At 44.7% G+C, this 16,300-nt stretch overlaps 1 protein-coding gene across 1 annotated transcript; it reads right to left on the reverse strand.

The window, feature by feature from the left end:
* Positions 1-211: 211 nt before the first annotated feature.
* On the reverse strand, positions 212-10,524 carry LOC117452644 (scavenger receptor cysteine-rich type 1 protein M130-like; the record flags this gene model as incomplete). The annotated part of the gene is made up of 6 exons (XM_071204306.1): positions 212-316; positions 1,335-1,438; positions 1,848-2,159; positions 6,497-6,793; positions 6,878-7,200; positions 10,466-10,524. Coding segments are annotated over 6 exons (1,197 nt in total), but the record flags the coding sequence as incomplete, so codon positions are not given.
* Between the last annotated feature and the right edge of the window lie 5,776 nt (positions 10,525-16,300).

A 16,300-nucleotide genomic window follows, 5' to 3' on the forward strand; every position in this document is an offset into this window, starting at 1 on the left:
CATTGACTTTTCTAAATAAAACTAACTTGTGATGTTCTTAAAGATCTTCATCTTCAGTGGGAACCAATGGGCTTGGAGCTGACAGGAAGTCAGGAAACATGAGGCACTAACACATTGCTGGTGACGTTCAGAGTAAAAGCTATATTTTCTAATGTTGGTTAAAAGCTATAAGAGCTGATAAACCCCTGTGTGTGAGAGTAGCTCATTGGAGCTGCTACTCTGCTCCCTGAGCTCCTTCCTCTTCAGCAGGAACACCCATGTCATCATAATCCAGCTCAATGTCCTCCTGTCGGCTCGGCCTCCGCCCCCTGGTGGCCTGGAGAGACATGACAGCACACAGTGAGACTTCCTGCATCACTCCTGTTCAATAACACACACTGTTTCATTCAGTCAGTGGAACAACAACATGTTTCAGTACCTCATCATTCAGTCAGTGGAACAACAACATGTTTCAGTACCTCATCATTCAGTCAGCGGAACAACAACATGTTTCAGTACCTCATCATTCAGTCAGTGGAACAACAACACGTTTCAGTACCTCATCATTCAGTCAGTGGAACAACAACATGTTTCAGTACCTCATCATTCAGTCAGTGGAACAACAACATGTTCCAGTACCTCATCATTCAGTCAGTGGAACAACAACATGTTTCAGTCCCTCATCATTCAGTCAGTGGAACAACAACATGTTTCAGTACCTCATCATTCAGTCAGTGGAACAACAACATGTTTCAGTGCCTCATCATTCAGTCAGTGGAACAACAACAACATGTTTCAGTGCCTCATCATTCAGTCAGTGGAACAACAACATGTTTCAGTAACTCATCATTCAGTCAGTGGAACAACAACATGTTTCCGTACCTCATCATTCAGTCAGTGGAACAACAACATGTTTCAGTACCTCATCATTCAGTCAGTGGAACAACAACATGTTTCAGTACCTCATCATTCAGTCAGTGGAACAACAACATGTTTCAGTCCCTCATCATTCAGTCAGTGGAACAACAACATGTTTCAGTCCCTCATCATTCAGTCAGTGGAATAACAACATGTTTCCGTACCTCATCATTCAGTCAGTGGAACAACAACATGTTTCAGTCCCTCATCATTCAGTCAGTGGAACAACAACAACAACAACAACAACAACAACAACAACATGTTTCCGTACCTCATCATTCAGTCAGTGGAACAACAACATGTTTCAGTCCCTCATCATTCAGTCAGTGGAACAACAACATGTTTCAGTCCCTCATCATTCAGTCAGTGGAACAACAACATGTTTCCGTACCTCATCATTCAGTCAGTGGAACAACAACAACAACATGTTTCCGTACCTTGCAGTAGAAGTAAAGTCCGACGGTCACCAGCAGCACCAGCAGCTGAGTCAGCGGCAGGACGACGGCTCGGATGATAAAAGGTTCTGGATCTGATGGAACACCTGGACAGCATCAGATCAAGAGTCAGCAAACACACAGAGACCTGAACCCACTTCAGCATGGAGACTCCTCTCTACAGTTATATTACAATACACTACATCTTCTTAAGGTCTTCATTCAACCCCAACCCTTTCTCCTGTTCATACCAGACAGTAGGACTGAAGGGAGAAGCTGCTAGCTGTATCTGTTGAACAGTTAGTACTCATGGCAATACTCCAATGTAAACTACAGCTGACTGGAGAATGTCTCTCCTGGATTCATGTCTGCACGGTTCATTGCACGTTGTACGTTGCTCTGGAAAGCTACATGTGATGTAAGGGTGTGACTGCTTCAGGGCTCACAGTAAAACACTCACCAGCGTTCTCCTGGGGAGCATCAAGCTCTGTCCTACAGTAAACTCTAACAGCTCACCTGTGACGGTGACGGAGAGCAGACGGCTCTCAGAGGAGGAGTCCTGAGCAGAGACATGATAAACACAGCTGTAGTTTCCCTGGTGGGCGGGCTCTGCAGCCGGGAACAGGAAGTGGGCAGAGTGATTGACAGCTGGCTGGGTGTAGTTGTGAGTGGAGGAGCTGAGCAGGAAGGAGCCTCCTGGGTACTGAGGCTGGATGGAGCAACTGATGGTGAAGGTGGAGCCTCTGAACGCCTGGAACCCCTGCTGCTGGGGCCCGGAGACCCCGTACATGGAGGAGGACACAGAGATGTTGGGCTGAAACAGCTTATCTGGAGAGAGAGAGAGAGAGAGACAGAGAGAGAGAGAGAGAGAGAGAGAGAGAGATAGAAAATTGCTCAGAATATAATTATTTAGGTCTGAAAATAAGTTCCACTGGAAGCTTTAATCAAGCTGTGAAGGAACTGAGAGAGAAAGCACGCAGGGCGTTTTATGCAATAAAAAGACAAATCCACATTCAAATTCCAATTTTAATTTGGCTTAAATGACTTCAATCAGTAATACAACCCATCCTACTCTATGGAAGCGAAGTGTGGGGCCCACAAACAAACCAAACATTGGACACATGGGAAAACCATCCAATAGAAAATGCTCACAATGAGTTTTGCAAACGCATCCTCCAGGTTCACAGGAGAACAACTAACAACGCCTGCAGAGCGGAATTAGGCACATTTCCATTATTAATACAAATCCAGAAACGATCAATTAAATATTGGCTACATCTAAAAGAAAGTGAGCCCCACTCCTACCACCACAAAGCCCTGCAGCACCAAGAGATGAACAAGAGTCCCCTCTCTCAGCTGGTCCTGACACTCTGTTCACAAACCGTCACAGAGAGAGAGAGAGAGAGAGAGAGAGAGACAGACACAGACACAGAGAGAGAGAGAGACACAGAGAGAGAGAGAGAGAGAGAGTCACAGAGAGAGAGAGAGAGAGAGACACAGATACAGAGAGAGAGAGAGAGAGAGAGAGACACAGAGAGAGAGAGAGAGACACAGACACACAGAGAGAGGAGAGAGAGTCACAGAGAGAGAGAGAGAGAGAGAGAGAGACACAGAGAGAGAGAGAGAGAGAGAGAGAGAGAGAGAGAGCCTGGCCATAGTAACAGGCAGAAGAAAACATGGCTGCCAAAGAGGAGCGATCATGCCCACAATGTGGAGGAACTGCTGTGGAGACAGAGCAGCACTTCCTCACACAATGCCCAACTTTTGAACCGGTACGGAAACAATTCTTCCCAAAACTCAAACATAAGCATCCTCAAATATTTAAAAATGAAAATGAAAAACAAAAAATACTTCTGGGGGAATATAAAGAGAGCTGCATTGTGGCAGGACAGTTTGTCTCTGCCTGCCACAGTCTGAGGGACAGTTTGTCTCTGCCTGCCACAGTCTGAGGGACAGTTTGTCTCTGCCTGCCACAGTCTGAGGGACAGTTTGTCTCTGCCCCAGTCTGAGGGACAGTTTGTCTCTGCCTCAGTCTGAGGGACAGTTTGTCTCTGCCTCAGTCTGAATGACAGTTTGTCTCTGCCCCAGTCTGAGGGACAGTTTGTCTCTACCACAGTCTGAGGGACAGTTTGTCTCTGCCTCAGTCTGAGGGACAGTTTGTCTCTGCCTCAGTCTGAGGGACAGTTTGTCTCTGCCACAGTCTGAGGGACAGTTTGTCTCTGCCACAGTCTGAGGGACAGTTTGTCTCTGCCACAGTCTGAGGGACAGTTTGTCTCTGCCTCAGTCTGAGGGACAGTTTGTCTCTGCCACAGTCTGAGGGACAGTTTGTCTCAGCCACCGTTTGTCTCTGCCACAGTCTGATGGACAGTTTGTCTCTGCCACAGTCTGAGGGACAGTTTGTCTCTGCCACAGTCTGAGGGACAGTTTGTCTCTGCCACAGTCTGAGGGACAGTTTGTCTCTGCCACAGTCTGAGGGAACCGGACTGAGCAGATCCAGGTCTCACATCTTATATATCTTGAGTATATATATCATATTCTATTTTATATTAATGTATTTTATGAATGAAATGAATCTGTATTCCTTGTAAAAAAAAAAACATGTTCTTTGCAGTTTGTTTATAACTGTTTATTTATTAATTTGTGTGTATTTTTGTATAGATGTTACAACTATACAGAGCTTTGGCAATACTGTATGTAAATATGGTCATGATAATAAAGCTTTTGAATTGAATTGAGAGAGAGAGAGAGAGAGAGAGAGAGAGAGAGAGAGGTTGATGACCTCTCAAGACTGAGAGCACTCCTAGGAGAAGGACACAAGGCACATCTTGCTGCCCAATATGTATACACATGCCACAACCTGAGGGACAGTGAATGACACACACACACACACACACACACACACACACACACACACACACACACACACACACACACACACACACACACACACACACACACACACACACACACACACACACACACACACACACACACACACACACACACACACACACACACACACACACACACACACACACACACACACGTGTTGAAATGTAATTGTATCACTGTATATATATATCATCAATAATATGTAGGCAAGGCAAGGCAAGTTTATTTATATAGCACTTTTCAACACAAGGCAATTCAAAGTGCTTTACAAAAAATGAAAGACATTAAGCATTAAAAAAGAAAAGCTAATAAAATAAACATTAAAAGAAAAAATACATGGATAAAAGTTACAGTGCAGTCTAAGATATGAATAGTTCAATTAAAAGCAGCGACAAAAAGAAAAGTCTTCAGCCTGGATTTAAAAGTAGTCAGAGTTGCAGCGGACCTGCAGGTTTCTGGGAGTCTGTTCCAGATATTTGGAGCATAATAACTGAACGCTGCTTCTCCAGGTTTAGTTCTGACTCTGGGGACAGGAAGCTGACCAGTCCCTGAAGACCTGAGAGATCTGATGGTTCATCATTTAGCAGGAGGTCAGAAATGTATTTTGGGCTTTATAAACCAGCAGCAGTATTTTGAAATCTATTCTTTGACACACAGGAAGCCAGTGTAAAGACTTCAGAACAGGAGTGATGTGATCCACTTTCTTAGTGTCAGTGAGGACTCGAGCAGCGGCGTTCTGAATCAGCTGCAGCTTCCTAATAGATGTTTTAGTGAGACCTGTGAAGACACCATTGCAGTAGTCGAGTCTACTGAAGATAAAGGCATGGACAAGTTTTTCCAAATCCTGCTGTGACATTAGTCTTTTAATCCTAGATATGTTCTTTAGGTGATAGTAGGCTGATTTAGTAACTGTTTTAATGTGACTGTTGAAACTCAGGTCAGAGTCCATGACCACACCTAGATTTCTGGCTGTATCTGTTGTTTTGAACATTGCAGACTGAAGCTCAGCGCTAACTTTTATACGTTCTGCCTTGGCTCCAAAAACCATTACCTCAGTTTTATCTTTGTTTAATTGGAGAAAGTTCTGACACATCCAGTCATTGATTTCTTCAATGCACATACTCAGTGTTTGAATTGGAGCATAGTCTCCTGGTGAAATTGTTACGTAAATGTGTGTGTCATCTGCATAGCTATGGTAACTTATTTTGTTGTTCTTCATTATCTGAGCCAGTGGTAGCATGTAGATGTTAAAGAGAAGAGGCCCCAAGATGGAGCCTTGAGGAACCCCACATGTCATATTTGTCAACTCAGATGTGTATTTACCGATAGAAACAAAGTTGTTTCTGTCCTTTAAGTAGGATTCAAACCAATTTAGAACTGTTTCCGAAAGTCCCACCCAGTTTTCCAGTCGGTCTAGTAATATGCTGTGGTCAACAGTGTCAAACGCAGCACTGAGATCTAATAATACTAACTCGGAAGTTCTGCCACTGTCTGTGTTTAAGTGGATGTCATTGAAGACCTTTACAAGAGCAGTCTCAGTGCTGTGGTTTGGACGAAAGCCTGACTGGAACACATCGAAACAGTTATTTAAATGCAAGAAATTACTCAACTGTTGAAAAACAACTTTTTCAATGATCTTACCTAGAAATGGCAGGTTTGATATGGGCCTGTAATTGTTCATTACTGAAGCATCTAGATTATTCTTTTTTAAGAGCGGTTTAATGACTGCAGTTTTCAGGGCCTGTGGAAAAATACCTGAGTGAAGAGATTTGTTTACTATATGAAGTAGATCTGAGGCCATGCAGGGCAAAACATCTTTGAAAAACCCTGTTGGAATAATATCAAGGCAGCAGGAGGAGGACTTCAGAAGTTGAATAATGTCCTCTAGGTTTTTATCATTAATCTGATGGAATTGTGTCATGATGTCTGAATTGATGTTAAGTGGACACAGAGACAACACATTTGCTGTACCTGATGCAGAGGCACTGACTGCTTGTCTGATTTTCTGAATTTTGTCAGTAAACATTTGAAATGTATGTTAATTGTGTTAATTATTTTGTATTGTGATGCTTTGGCAACATTGTTTAATTTAACTTTCATGCCAAAAAAGCCCCTTTGAATTGAATTGAGAGAGAGAAAGAGAGAGATGGGGGAGAGAGAGAGAGAGAGAGAGAGAGAGAGAGAGAGAAAGAGAGAGAGAGAGAGAGAAAGAGAGAGAGAGAGAAAAACAAAGAGACACATGATGTCATACACAATGTCACTGATGGGCTTACCTGAGCAGGTGAGAGTCAGGGAGGAGGAAGAGGGACGTGATGCTGCACACTCCCTCAGAGGAGATCCAGACTCAACACAGAGAGATCTGATCCTCCACGCAGCTCTCCCTGAGGACTCCTCTCTCTGTCCCACAGAGACAGCAGAGCCACAGTCGAGCTCTCTGCAGGCGACTCCTGCTGTCTTCAGGGTCCAGAGAGAGAAACGGCCCTCCACTGGTCTCCATTCTCCCTCATGTTCCACCTCCAGAGCTCCTGCACAGCGACTCTCTCCTCCCACCAGTCGAACACCACCCGGCTCTGCAGAGAAACAAGAGAGAGATCAGAGAGAGAATACAGTGAGTTAGATGAGAACAGAATGAACCAATCACAGCTCCTCTCCACCTGAGCAGGTGAGGCTAACAGCTGTGCCAGGTGAGCAGGTGCTTCTCTCTGAGGCTGAGCTACAGTCCAGGAGAGCAGACTCATGGCCTCCACACTGGAACTCTTTGGTCCCCATTGGAGCCTCCCCTTCTCCATAGAGCGCCCCCTGGAGGACTGCAGGAGCCCCACAGCCCAGCTGCCGGCAGACCACCTGAGCATCCTGCTGGTCAAAGTCAGCCTCACACACGGAGGACCAGGACGGGTCAGACGGGTCAGAGTTCACCTCCAGTCTGCCTGAGCACAGACCGGTCCCCCCCAGCAGCCGGACAGAGTCTGCAGAGGACAGAAGATCAGACAGAGGTCAAAGACACACCATCAAAGAGATTAAACTATATTTCAGATTCAAACTGGACTCAGTTCCAACATGAGTTGATGATGAACAACAGAACACATGTTGATAAGAGCACAGACTGCAGGTACCCTCACATCTCCACCTGATAGCCTCTAGCAAGTGGTCTCCATGAGTGAACCCTTCCCCTGTGTCTTCAACAGAACCTCCTCCTCTGCAGACCCTCTGCTCCTTCTGCTCAGCTCCACCTCTGCTCTCACACACACACTTTCAAAAGGTTTCACTCTTTACTCTCACATGTGTGTTTCACATGTGTTATCTGACTGATGTGTGTAAACACGTTGTTCTTCAAACATGACGTCATCATTGACTTCAAGCTGTTTGTATTTTGGTCTCGTGTTTTCCATTAAATGGTGAATGGTATCATTCGAGAGGAGGAGGCTCCAAATAACCCGGTGGGTTTCAGGACTCTTCATATCAGCCGTGCTCCAGGCTGCAAGGAGTGGAATGAAATGTAAAACTGCTTGTTCATTTCTTTTGGTTCACATTGATACACTTTAGGGACACAGAAAGCAGAGACCTGAATGTGGAGTGAGACGGCCCCTGCTGTGAGGATGGTGGCTCTGGCCTCTCCCCTCTCACTTTTTTTAAACTCTGAACATGGCTTCTTGTGACTCTGTAAATGAGTGCTACAGGGGCGGATCTAGAAAAATATTCATGGGGTGGCCAGAGGGGGCAGGGGATTTTGAGGGGTGGCATCCCCTGCAGAAGTATATGCTGATTTAATCTCAGTCATATCAACAATGTTAACTTGGAAAGCCACAATATTAATATTTTAACTCAATAGCGGGTGACATTATTGTGGCACATCAGTAAAGCCTTAAATATAAATATATAAGGTGGCAGACATCATTTAATGAATTGTAACTGAACAATAACTGAATGAGTTTGTTTCACTCTTAGACCAGCAGGGGAACCAAATCTATGCAGACTGCTGCAATAAGTACATTAATTACCTGTCTCATCGATGTTTGTCTGACTGAATATGATAATATTAACAATCATATTATTCCTATCAGCTGTCAATCACTGTTATGATTCACTATTCATTTATTATTGAATAAACTATATTTTTTGGAGAGTTAATGATGAATGTTCCTCAAGATGCTTGCTCACCCTCCTTCAAATGTGAAAGACAAGTAATTATATCATGTATCAAAACTCAAAAGATTCAAAGGAACAGTTCAGCGCCCCACGACTTTACTGCAAACAGTTACAACCTGGACTTTACATCAGAAAGAACAAACATTACAGAAGTGACTAACTGCCTCAGTTAGGGTTAAACAACGTGTATTCAGCTAAAACATTGCTGCAGTTATTATCCAGTGGAGAGTCCTTACCTGCTGGCCTAGTTAAATCAAAGTGGTTACTTTTTTTCGACTGGGCAGTGAAGTTTTACACACCGTCTTATTTGACTTTCTCAGGACTTGAAACTGTTTTTTGGGGGCAGACCCCCACAAAGAAAAAAATTATACACACGTAAGGTCATCATCTTAACAGTTTATTATTCTCATCGACTCATCCGTGAGCAGAACATCAAGTTGCCTATTACAGCTGAATGCAGCGATTACCATCTTGATCAGCAAAACGCCTCACAAACTTATTAAGATTATTATTAAGGGGAAAGGAAACACCATTACAGCTATAATATTCTGGTAGTTTATTCATTTTACAATGGATATTGATCGTAATATTTATTGTATATGATATTACTCGCCAAAAGAAAATTAATTATCCGCCGGCCGGGTGGGGAATTCCGGGACCAGGCCGCTGCCATTAGGGGAGTCCCAAATGGTGACGTCACTGTGTGGGTCCTCGCTCCGGGTATCCATACCGGTGTCAGTACCAGATGTGTTCGGGGTACCAGATATGTTCGGGTGTATTTCCGTCGCACCCGTCATCCGTCATATCCGTCTACTCACCTCCCTCTGCTCCCAGGGCTCTGCTGCCACACACCGGCCGTCTGCGGAACTGCAGTCGGAGGAACTCGGGACAGCTTGTTATGTGTGGGGTGCTATGGTGGGGTCCCATGTACTTGTGCACATAAATAATGTTTCTAATTATTTACAATTAAAAAATATATATATTCTGCGTTACTTTAGCCAACACTTTTATAAGGCCACGAGATTAGATAATTACGAAATGTGTAGATAGAATACATATCTTTCAGGTTGTTATTTTGTCATTATGTTTCATGTTTTATTTACCTTTTAGTATTTGTATATAGTATCTGAACTTTGGAGAGGAGTTTGGAGACACACGACACATTAAATCACATCTACAGATCAAGATAAAGCGAATGGAAGTACTCCCATACTCCTAGCGTGAAAATGTTTGTGAAAACGTGTGCAAAGTCTCCGAAAATCCTAAAAATAAGCTCATATTTGAATTCCCCATAAAAAACCAAATCATTCAGTAAAAAGAGATAAAACGATTCCAGGGATGTCTGGCTTGAGTTTCTACCACCAGGGAAAGTGGACAAAAGTGCCCGAGATCAGCCTCTTAATTTACCCAGGGCCTAGTGCTTGGCTTTGGGCATGAAAATTCAGGAAACTCCCCTGAGTATTTTATTAAATATCTGAACTTTGGAGAGGAGTTGGGGGACACACGACACATCAAATCACATCTACAGATCAAGATAACGCGAATGGAAGTACTCCCATACTCCTAGCGTGTGAAAATGTTTGTCAAAAACGTGTGCAAAGTCTCTAAAAACGGAGCAGTGGCTGTGATGCTAGCTTTGCGGCTAGCGGTTAGTTGTTGTTGTTTGAAGTTGTTGCTATGGAAACAACATGACGGAGAAAATTCTTTATATCTTCTACATATAATAACGAACAAAGTAAAGAATGAAGTGTAGGCTATGCCTGTTTGAAGTTGTTGCTATGGAAACAACATGACGGAGAAAAGTATAATCTTCAACATATAATAACGTGTTATTGGAAATAGACTAGATAAATACATTTCCTAATGGGAATATTATCGCATGGAAAGCAGTTTGAAAAGTGTTTCCATTTCCCTTTAAAGCTATGGTGCGTTTTGATTCAATGCTGAGTACAGTCAAACTTGACAGTCTCTGTCATTGTAGACCGCAAACAGTGGCGGCGCCAGAGTATTTGTGTTGGGTAATCTACGGTAGGGCTAACCCATACAGTGGTGGGGCTCAAGTCAGTATTTGCAATGTAATTACATACACGCTCCCCTTGACAGTGAAACGCCACGCGTGCAGTGGCGTTTTCTCCCGGAGGCCAAGGGAATCCAGGCTTCCCCTGTTTTTTCGGATTGTAGTTATAATTTAAATAAATAAATAAAAACACTTTGTTTTGTTTCTGTAATTCTCCTTTCATGTGTGTTCCTGCCGGACCGTCTCTCCGTCTCTCCCCCATTCTCATTGAGTATTTTACAAAGAGTGAAACAGCGCCCCTCTAGATGTCATGGTGAAACAGTAGATTGCATTCACTGTTGCGAGAGGAGGCCAGCAGAATCTAGTTTCCCTTTGAGGGATTAACCAATCAGATGAGGCCCACGTGGTGCCCCTGCCAACCTGTGATTGGTCAGGGCCATGCCAGGGGAAGCCAGCCGCCTCTAGCTTCCCTTCAGGGGCGGCTGGCGGCTGGCGATTTGATTGGACACTGCCATCCAATCACATCAACATCAATTTTAATACTGTAACTGTCATCACCGCCGTTAGAAATTATCAAGCAAATGAAGCATTATGGAGGGGGGAGATTTGGCGTACTTAATTAAGCATAACTTCACTAAACTTCCGCTACAGCAGCAACTAAACATTAAAGCAGATGGCAGGACAACGCCCACACTCGAGCTGTGTACACAGAGGAATAAGGGATCTAATCGGACGTTCAATGAGGACAATTATGTCCGCACGGAGTGGCTAACTGGAAGCGCTAAACTTCAGCGTCTATTTTGCTGGCCATGTCTTCTTTTTGACAAGGGTTCGTGCTCCCTGAACAATCCTTGGGCAACATCAGGATTCATCGACCTTGCCAACCTCTCACGGGCAATTGAGAGGCACGGTAAATCTAAAAATCATATAGATTGTGCTGTGAAATTAAAGCTTTTTGGACGCGTCAGGATTGCTGCACACGCTGTACAAACAGGCTGTTTCACAAGCCACCAGGAGAGCTGATACAGCTTTTTATTGAGGATGACCTACAGGGCACACTCTCCGAGGTCTACAAGCTGCTCCAGCTCATGCTCACGATACCAGCCACCAGCACATCAGCAGAGCGCTCCTTTTCCTGTCTAAGAAGGATCAAAACGTATCTGAGGAACACGTGTGGACAGGACAGACTTGTCAACCTAGCCACAATATCCATTGACTCTGTTGTTGTGGAGGACCTAAAGGCCGCTGGGAAGTTCTATGACATTGTTATTGACCACTTCGCTACCATGAAAGACAGGAGAATGGCCTTCCTCTTCAAATAGGGTGAGTGAAATGCACACCCCTTTCTCTCTGTGCATAGCTGTTGCCTGAACTGCCTGTGTAGCTATGTGTGCAATTTCTGATGTGGTTCTGTTGGTTATTGTGCATTGCTTGCCTGGATTTAGCTGCAGGTGTTCAGTCTGAAGTAGTTGTTTTATTGCAGTTGTTTAATTAGCACAGGGTGCTGCTATCCGAAAATCAGCACCGCAGATAGCATAGGGCCGATCACCTGAATAGATGAGAGTGTTTATATTTGTGTGTTACTTTTGGACTACGGACTGAACTAATTACAGAGACGAGGACTGTTGCTGCACTTGCCGTGTGTGTTAGTGTAACAGATGTAAATATGCAGTGGGGTTTATTTAATTTAATTTTGTATAATCACACACATTCTGTGTTTTATATTATTTTATTCTGTGTTCTTCATTTTATTGAATGTTAAATACCTGGCAAGGTCGGAGAGCTGTGCTCATGAGTTTATTGTTGTGAGGACTTTCATTTCCTTTCTTTGTGATTTTACTTTTTGTATATATTGTGTCTCTCACGTTTCCTCTTCCCTTTTTGTAAACGTTCCAAGCAATGAGAGGAGTCACTGAGGGAAATGGATGTAAAACTGATCAATTTTATCTGTTATCAGATTCAGACATTAAACAGAGATCGTCTCAACTTTACGCTGACTCGGCGGGTCTCGTCCATTATCAACACAACGCATACTGATACTTTGATGTGAACGTAACACTTTAAAGGTCTCCTGATTGAGTTTGTGAATGAATGCTTCTTATTTATTAATTACCGAATCTGCACTGCGCATTGAGCGGCTGGTATTGCATTGGTGGGGGGAGGTTGGCATAAATTAATAAGAAAATGCTTAAATTAATAAGACGAGAGAGTTTCAGCTGGAGAGTGCGTGCGGACCTGTCGCTTAGATAACAGGCGTGTACAAGTCCTGCATCTGTATGATACAAATGTGTGTAAAATGTTACCGGGCGCTGTAATCACTCATCTGGTTACGTTATTGACCCCCCCCCCCCGATCCAAAAACATTGGCTTCCCCTACATTTTTCCCCACCCCACGCTACTGCACGCGTGAGGTTTAGATTATTTCCCTGTCTCAATCCAAATTGAACTGTATGAAATAAAAAGGCACATTTGTCTTGTAGTATATAAAAAGGGCGACCTGGAGCCAATCCTGCAATTTCCCCACAGGTGAAAGAGTTGACATGCTGAAAACCGTACACCCCGGCACGTGCACTTCGCTCTGCATCAACCAAACGACTCGCTGCACCCTCACTGCGAGGGGGACCCAAGTTCCCATCAGCAAAAACACGTGGGTTTGCTATCCTGGCTCCAAGATGGTGGAATGAGCTCCCATTGACATCAAGACAGCAGAAAGCTTACACACCTTCCGGCGCAGACTGAAAACTCATCTCTTTCGACTCCACTTCGAGCGATAGAACTACTAACAAAGCACTTATATACTAATAAAGGACTGGCTTATCTATAGCCAGTTGAGTAGCACTTGAAATGTTTAGCTCTATGAAGCCTGATGTACTTTATGATTCTGTTTTCTTCAAGTTTGTATTTTGTTGGTCGAACGCACTTATTGTAAGCCGCTTTGGATAAAAGCGTGTTGTGTCTCGTCAGATCTGTTAGTATTATTTCTATAAGTATATATAAGTCTATATTGTCAAGTCCGTGTCTGCCATTTCCTGTTTTACTTTGTCATTTCTCATTTCAGGTAGTTCGATTCCTACCTTGCCTGTTTGTCCACGGACCTGATTACCTGCCCCGCCCTTATTGTTTGCACCTGTGGAGTCCCTTGCTTTTGTATATATTCTGTGTGTTCCCTGTGCCAAGTGCCAGATCGTTTTGAACCTTGTGAATGGATTACCTTGCTTATCATCACAGTAAAACCTTTTTTTGAATCATCTTTTGTCTAGAGTCGTGCATTTGGGTCCTATCAGTTTTTGTGTGCTCCAGTCGTAACATTACGATCTGGCCAACAAATGGACTCAGCCGACTCTCAAACCCTGAGGGCAGCGCTCTGCTCTCAGGCTCAACGTCTGCGGCAGCAGGAGGAAGAAATGAAGGACATAAACCAGGGAGTAATGACCCTGACTAGCAGCCAGAGTGAGTTTCGTGGCGTAGTTACAACACAAATTAATCACCTGGCTGAACAGCTCCATAATGTACTCACACGGTTGGATAGTGTGCCTGCTGCTCCTTCCAACGTGGCTGCCCCAGCCCCAGAGCCTACAGCTGTTTTTTCCATGCCAGCTTCCATGATTCGTTTTGCTCCTCCAGCGAAGTTTTCGGGCGAGTCCGGTAACTGCAGTCCATTCCTAACGCAGTGTGACCTACATTTTACCTGCCAGCCTGCTGCTTTCCCCAGTGATCTAGCCAAGGTGACGTTTGTTGTGTCCCACCTCACGGGAAGAGCGGAAGCCTGGGCCACGGCGGAGTGGGCACGGGAGTCTCCGGTGTGTAAATCTCTCCAACTATTCACTGAGACTATAAAAAAGATCTTTGACCGAACCACACCGGGGAGAGAAGCTGCCAGAGCCCTGACACAGATCTCCCAGCAGAATCAGAGTGTGTCTGACTACGCCATTGATTTTCGTACTTTGGCCACGGACAGTGGTTGGAATGAAGACGCACTATACGATATGTTTTTGAGCGGACTCAGTGACTCTGTGCGGGATCTTCTTGTTCCTCTTGATCTTCCGCCGGATTTGGACAGTATGATCGCCTTGGCTATACGCACAGACACTCGGCTGCAAGAGCGACGGAGGGAGAAAGCCAGGAAAGCGCCACCTCCTGCACGATCTCCACTACGACCCGGATTTCGGACCCACAATTCCTCTACTACCGTGAAACCTGCTTCGGGGAACACAGAAGAGGAACCCATGCAGCTCGGAAGGGCCAGGCTGTCTCCAGAGGAAAAGCAGCGGCGCCTCCGGGAGCGTTTATGTTTCTACTGTGGGAAGCAGTGACATTTCCTGGGAGCCTGCCCGTTAAAAGACGGGGCTTACCAGTAAGACGGAGGGTGCTGGTGAGCCGACTGACAACCGCAGATTTCCCTTCACGATCCATGACCCAGGTTGAGGTTAGTAATAATGAGCACAGCATAGCTTTGAAAGTACTTGTAGATTCAGGGGCTGACGCTAATCTTATGGACTGGGGGTTAGCTAAACGGTTGAAAATTGCCTCCGTGCCATTGACTCAGACACTTGAAGCTAGCGCTCTGGACGGTACTCTCATGTGCAAAGTGACTCATAGAACCATGCCTCTTAAAATAACCATTGATCATGAACACTCAGAGTATATGACTTTTCATCTGTTTAATTCTGCACAGCATGGAGTAATTCTGGGCTATCCCTGGTTGTGCAAACATAACCCTCACATTGATTGGCGGACTGGTAAGGTTTTGGGGTGGGGAAGCGAATGCTCTCATTCGTGTTTCAGGGGCAAGACTGCTGAAATTGTCAGAGAGCCCATTATAGACAATGACAGGGAACATGAAAATAATCAAGACTCAGACTTCCCTGACCTTTCGAACGTACCCAGCTGCTACCGAGATCTCAAGGAGGTGTTCAATAAAACTAAAGCGACATCCCTTCCTCCTCATCGCACCTATGACTGCGCCATCGATCTCCTGCCTGGGTCCCCCTTGCCCAAGGGAAGACTGTACTCTCTCTCAGCTCCAGAGAGAGTCTATGAGAGAGTACAGACGGCTCTCTCAAAACGGGTCTTATCCGTCCCTCGTCATCTCCCGCCGGAGCTGGTTTTTTCTTCGTTGAGAAGAAAGATGGATCCCTAAGACCTTGCATCGACTACAGCCCCCTAAACGACATAACCATCAAGAACAGGTACCCCCTCCCGCTTAGGACCTCAGCGTTTGAACTGTTGAAAGGAGCTAGAGTTTTTTCAAAACTTGACCTGCGTAACGCTTACCACTTGGTGAGGATACGGGAGGGGGACGAGTGGAAGACTGGTTTCAACACTCCAAGCGGACATTATGAGTATCTGGTAATGCCTTTTGGTCGAACAAATGCACCTGCCGTTTTTCAGGCTCTCATAAATGATGTGTTGAGGGAATTTTTGAATCATTTTGTTTTTGTCTATCTTGATGATATCCTGATTTTTTTCCCGTGATGAAGGTTCACACGTTTCGCATGTTCGTCAGGTATTAAGAAAGTTGTTGGACAATCAACTTTATGTTAAGGCTGAAAAATGTGAGTTCCACGTCAGTTCCACTTCATTTCTGGGTTTCATCCTGGGTCCTGACCAGATAATGATGGATCCTGCTAAAGTGAGCGCTGTGGCTGAATGGCCCAAACCCTCTTCCAGGAAAAAAGTCCAACAATTCCTTGGATTTGCTAACTTCTACAGGACGTTTGTTAGGAATTTTAGTTCTATTGCCGCTCCTATGCATGTACTCACCTCTCCTTCTGTTCAGTTTGTGTGGACCCCACAGGCAGACCAGGCCTTCCAGAAGTTGAAAAAAGTTTTCACTACAGCTCCAATACTTACCATCCCGGATTCCCAACGGCAGTTCACGGTGGAGGTGGATGCCTCCAACGAGGGCATCGGG

This window comes from Pseudochaenichthys georgianus, chromosome 9 (assembly GCF_902827115.2).
Source record: "Pseudochaenichthys georgianus chromosome 9, fPseGeo1.2, whole genome shotgun sequence".
Taxonomy (NCBI): Eukaryota; Metazoa; Chordata; class Actinopteri; order Perciformes; family Channichthyidae; genus Pseudochaenichthys; species Pseudochaenichthys georgianus.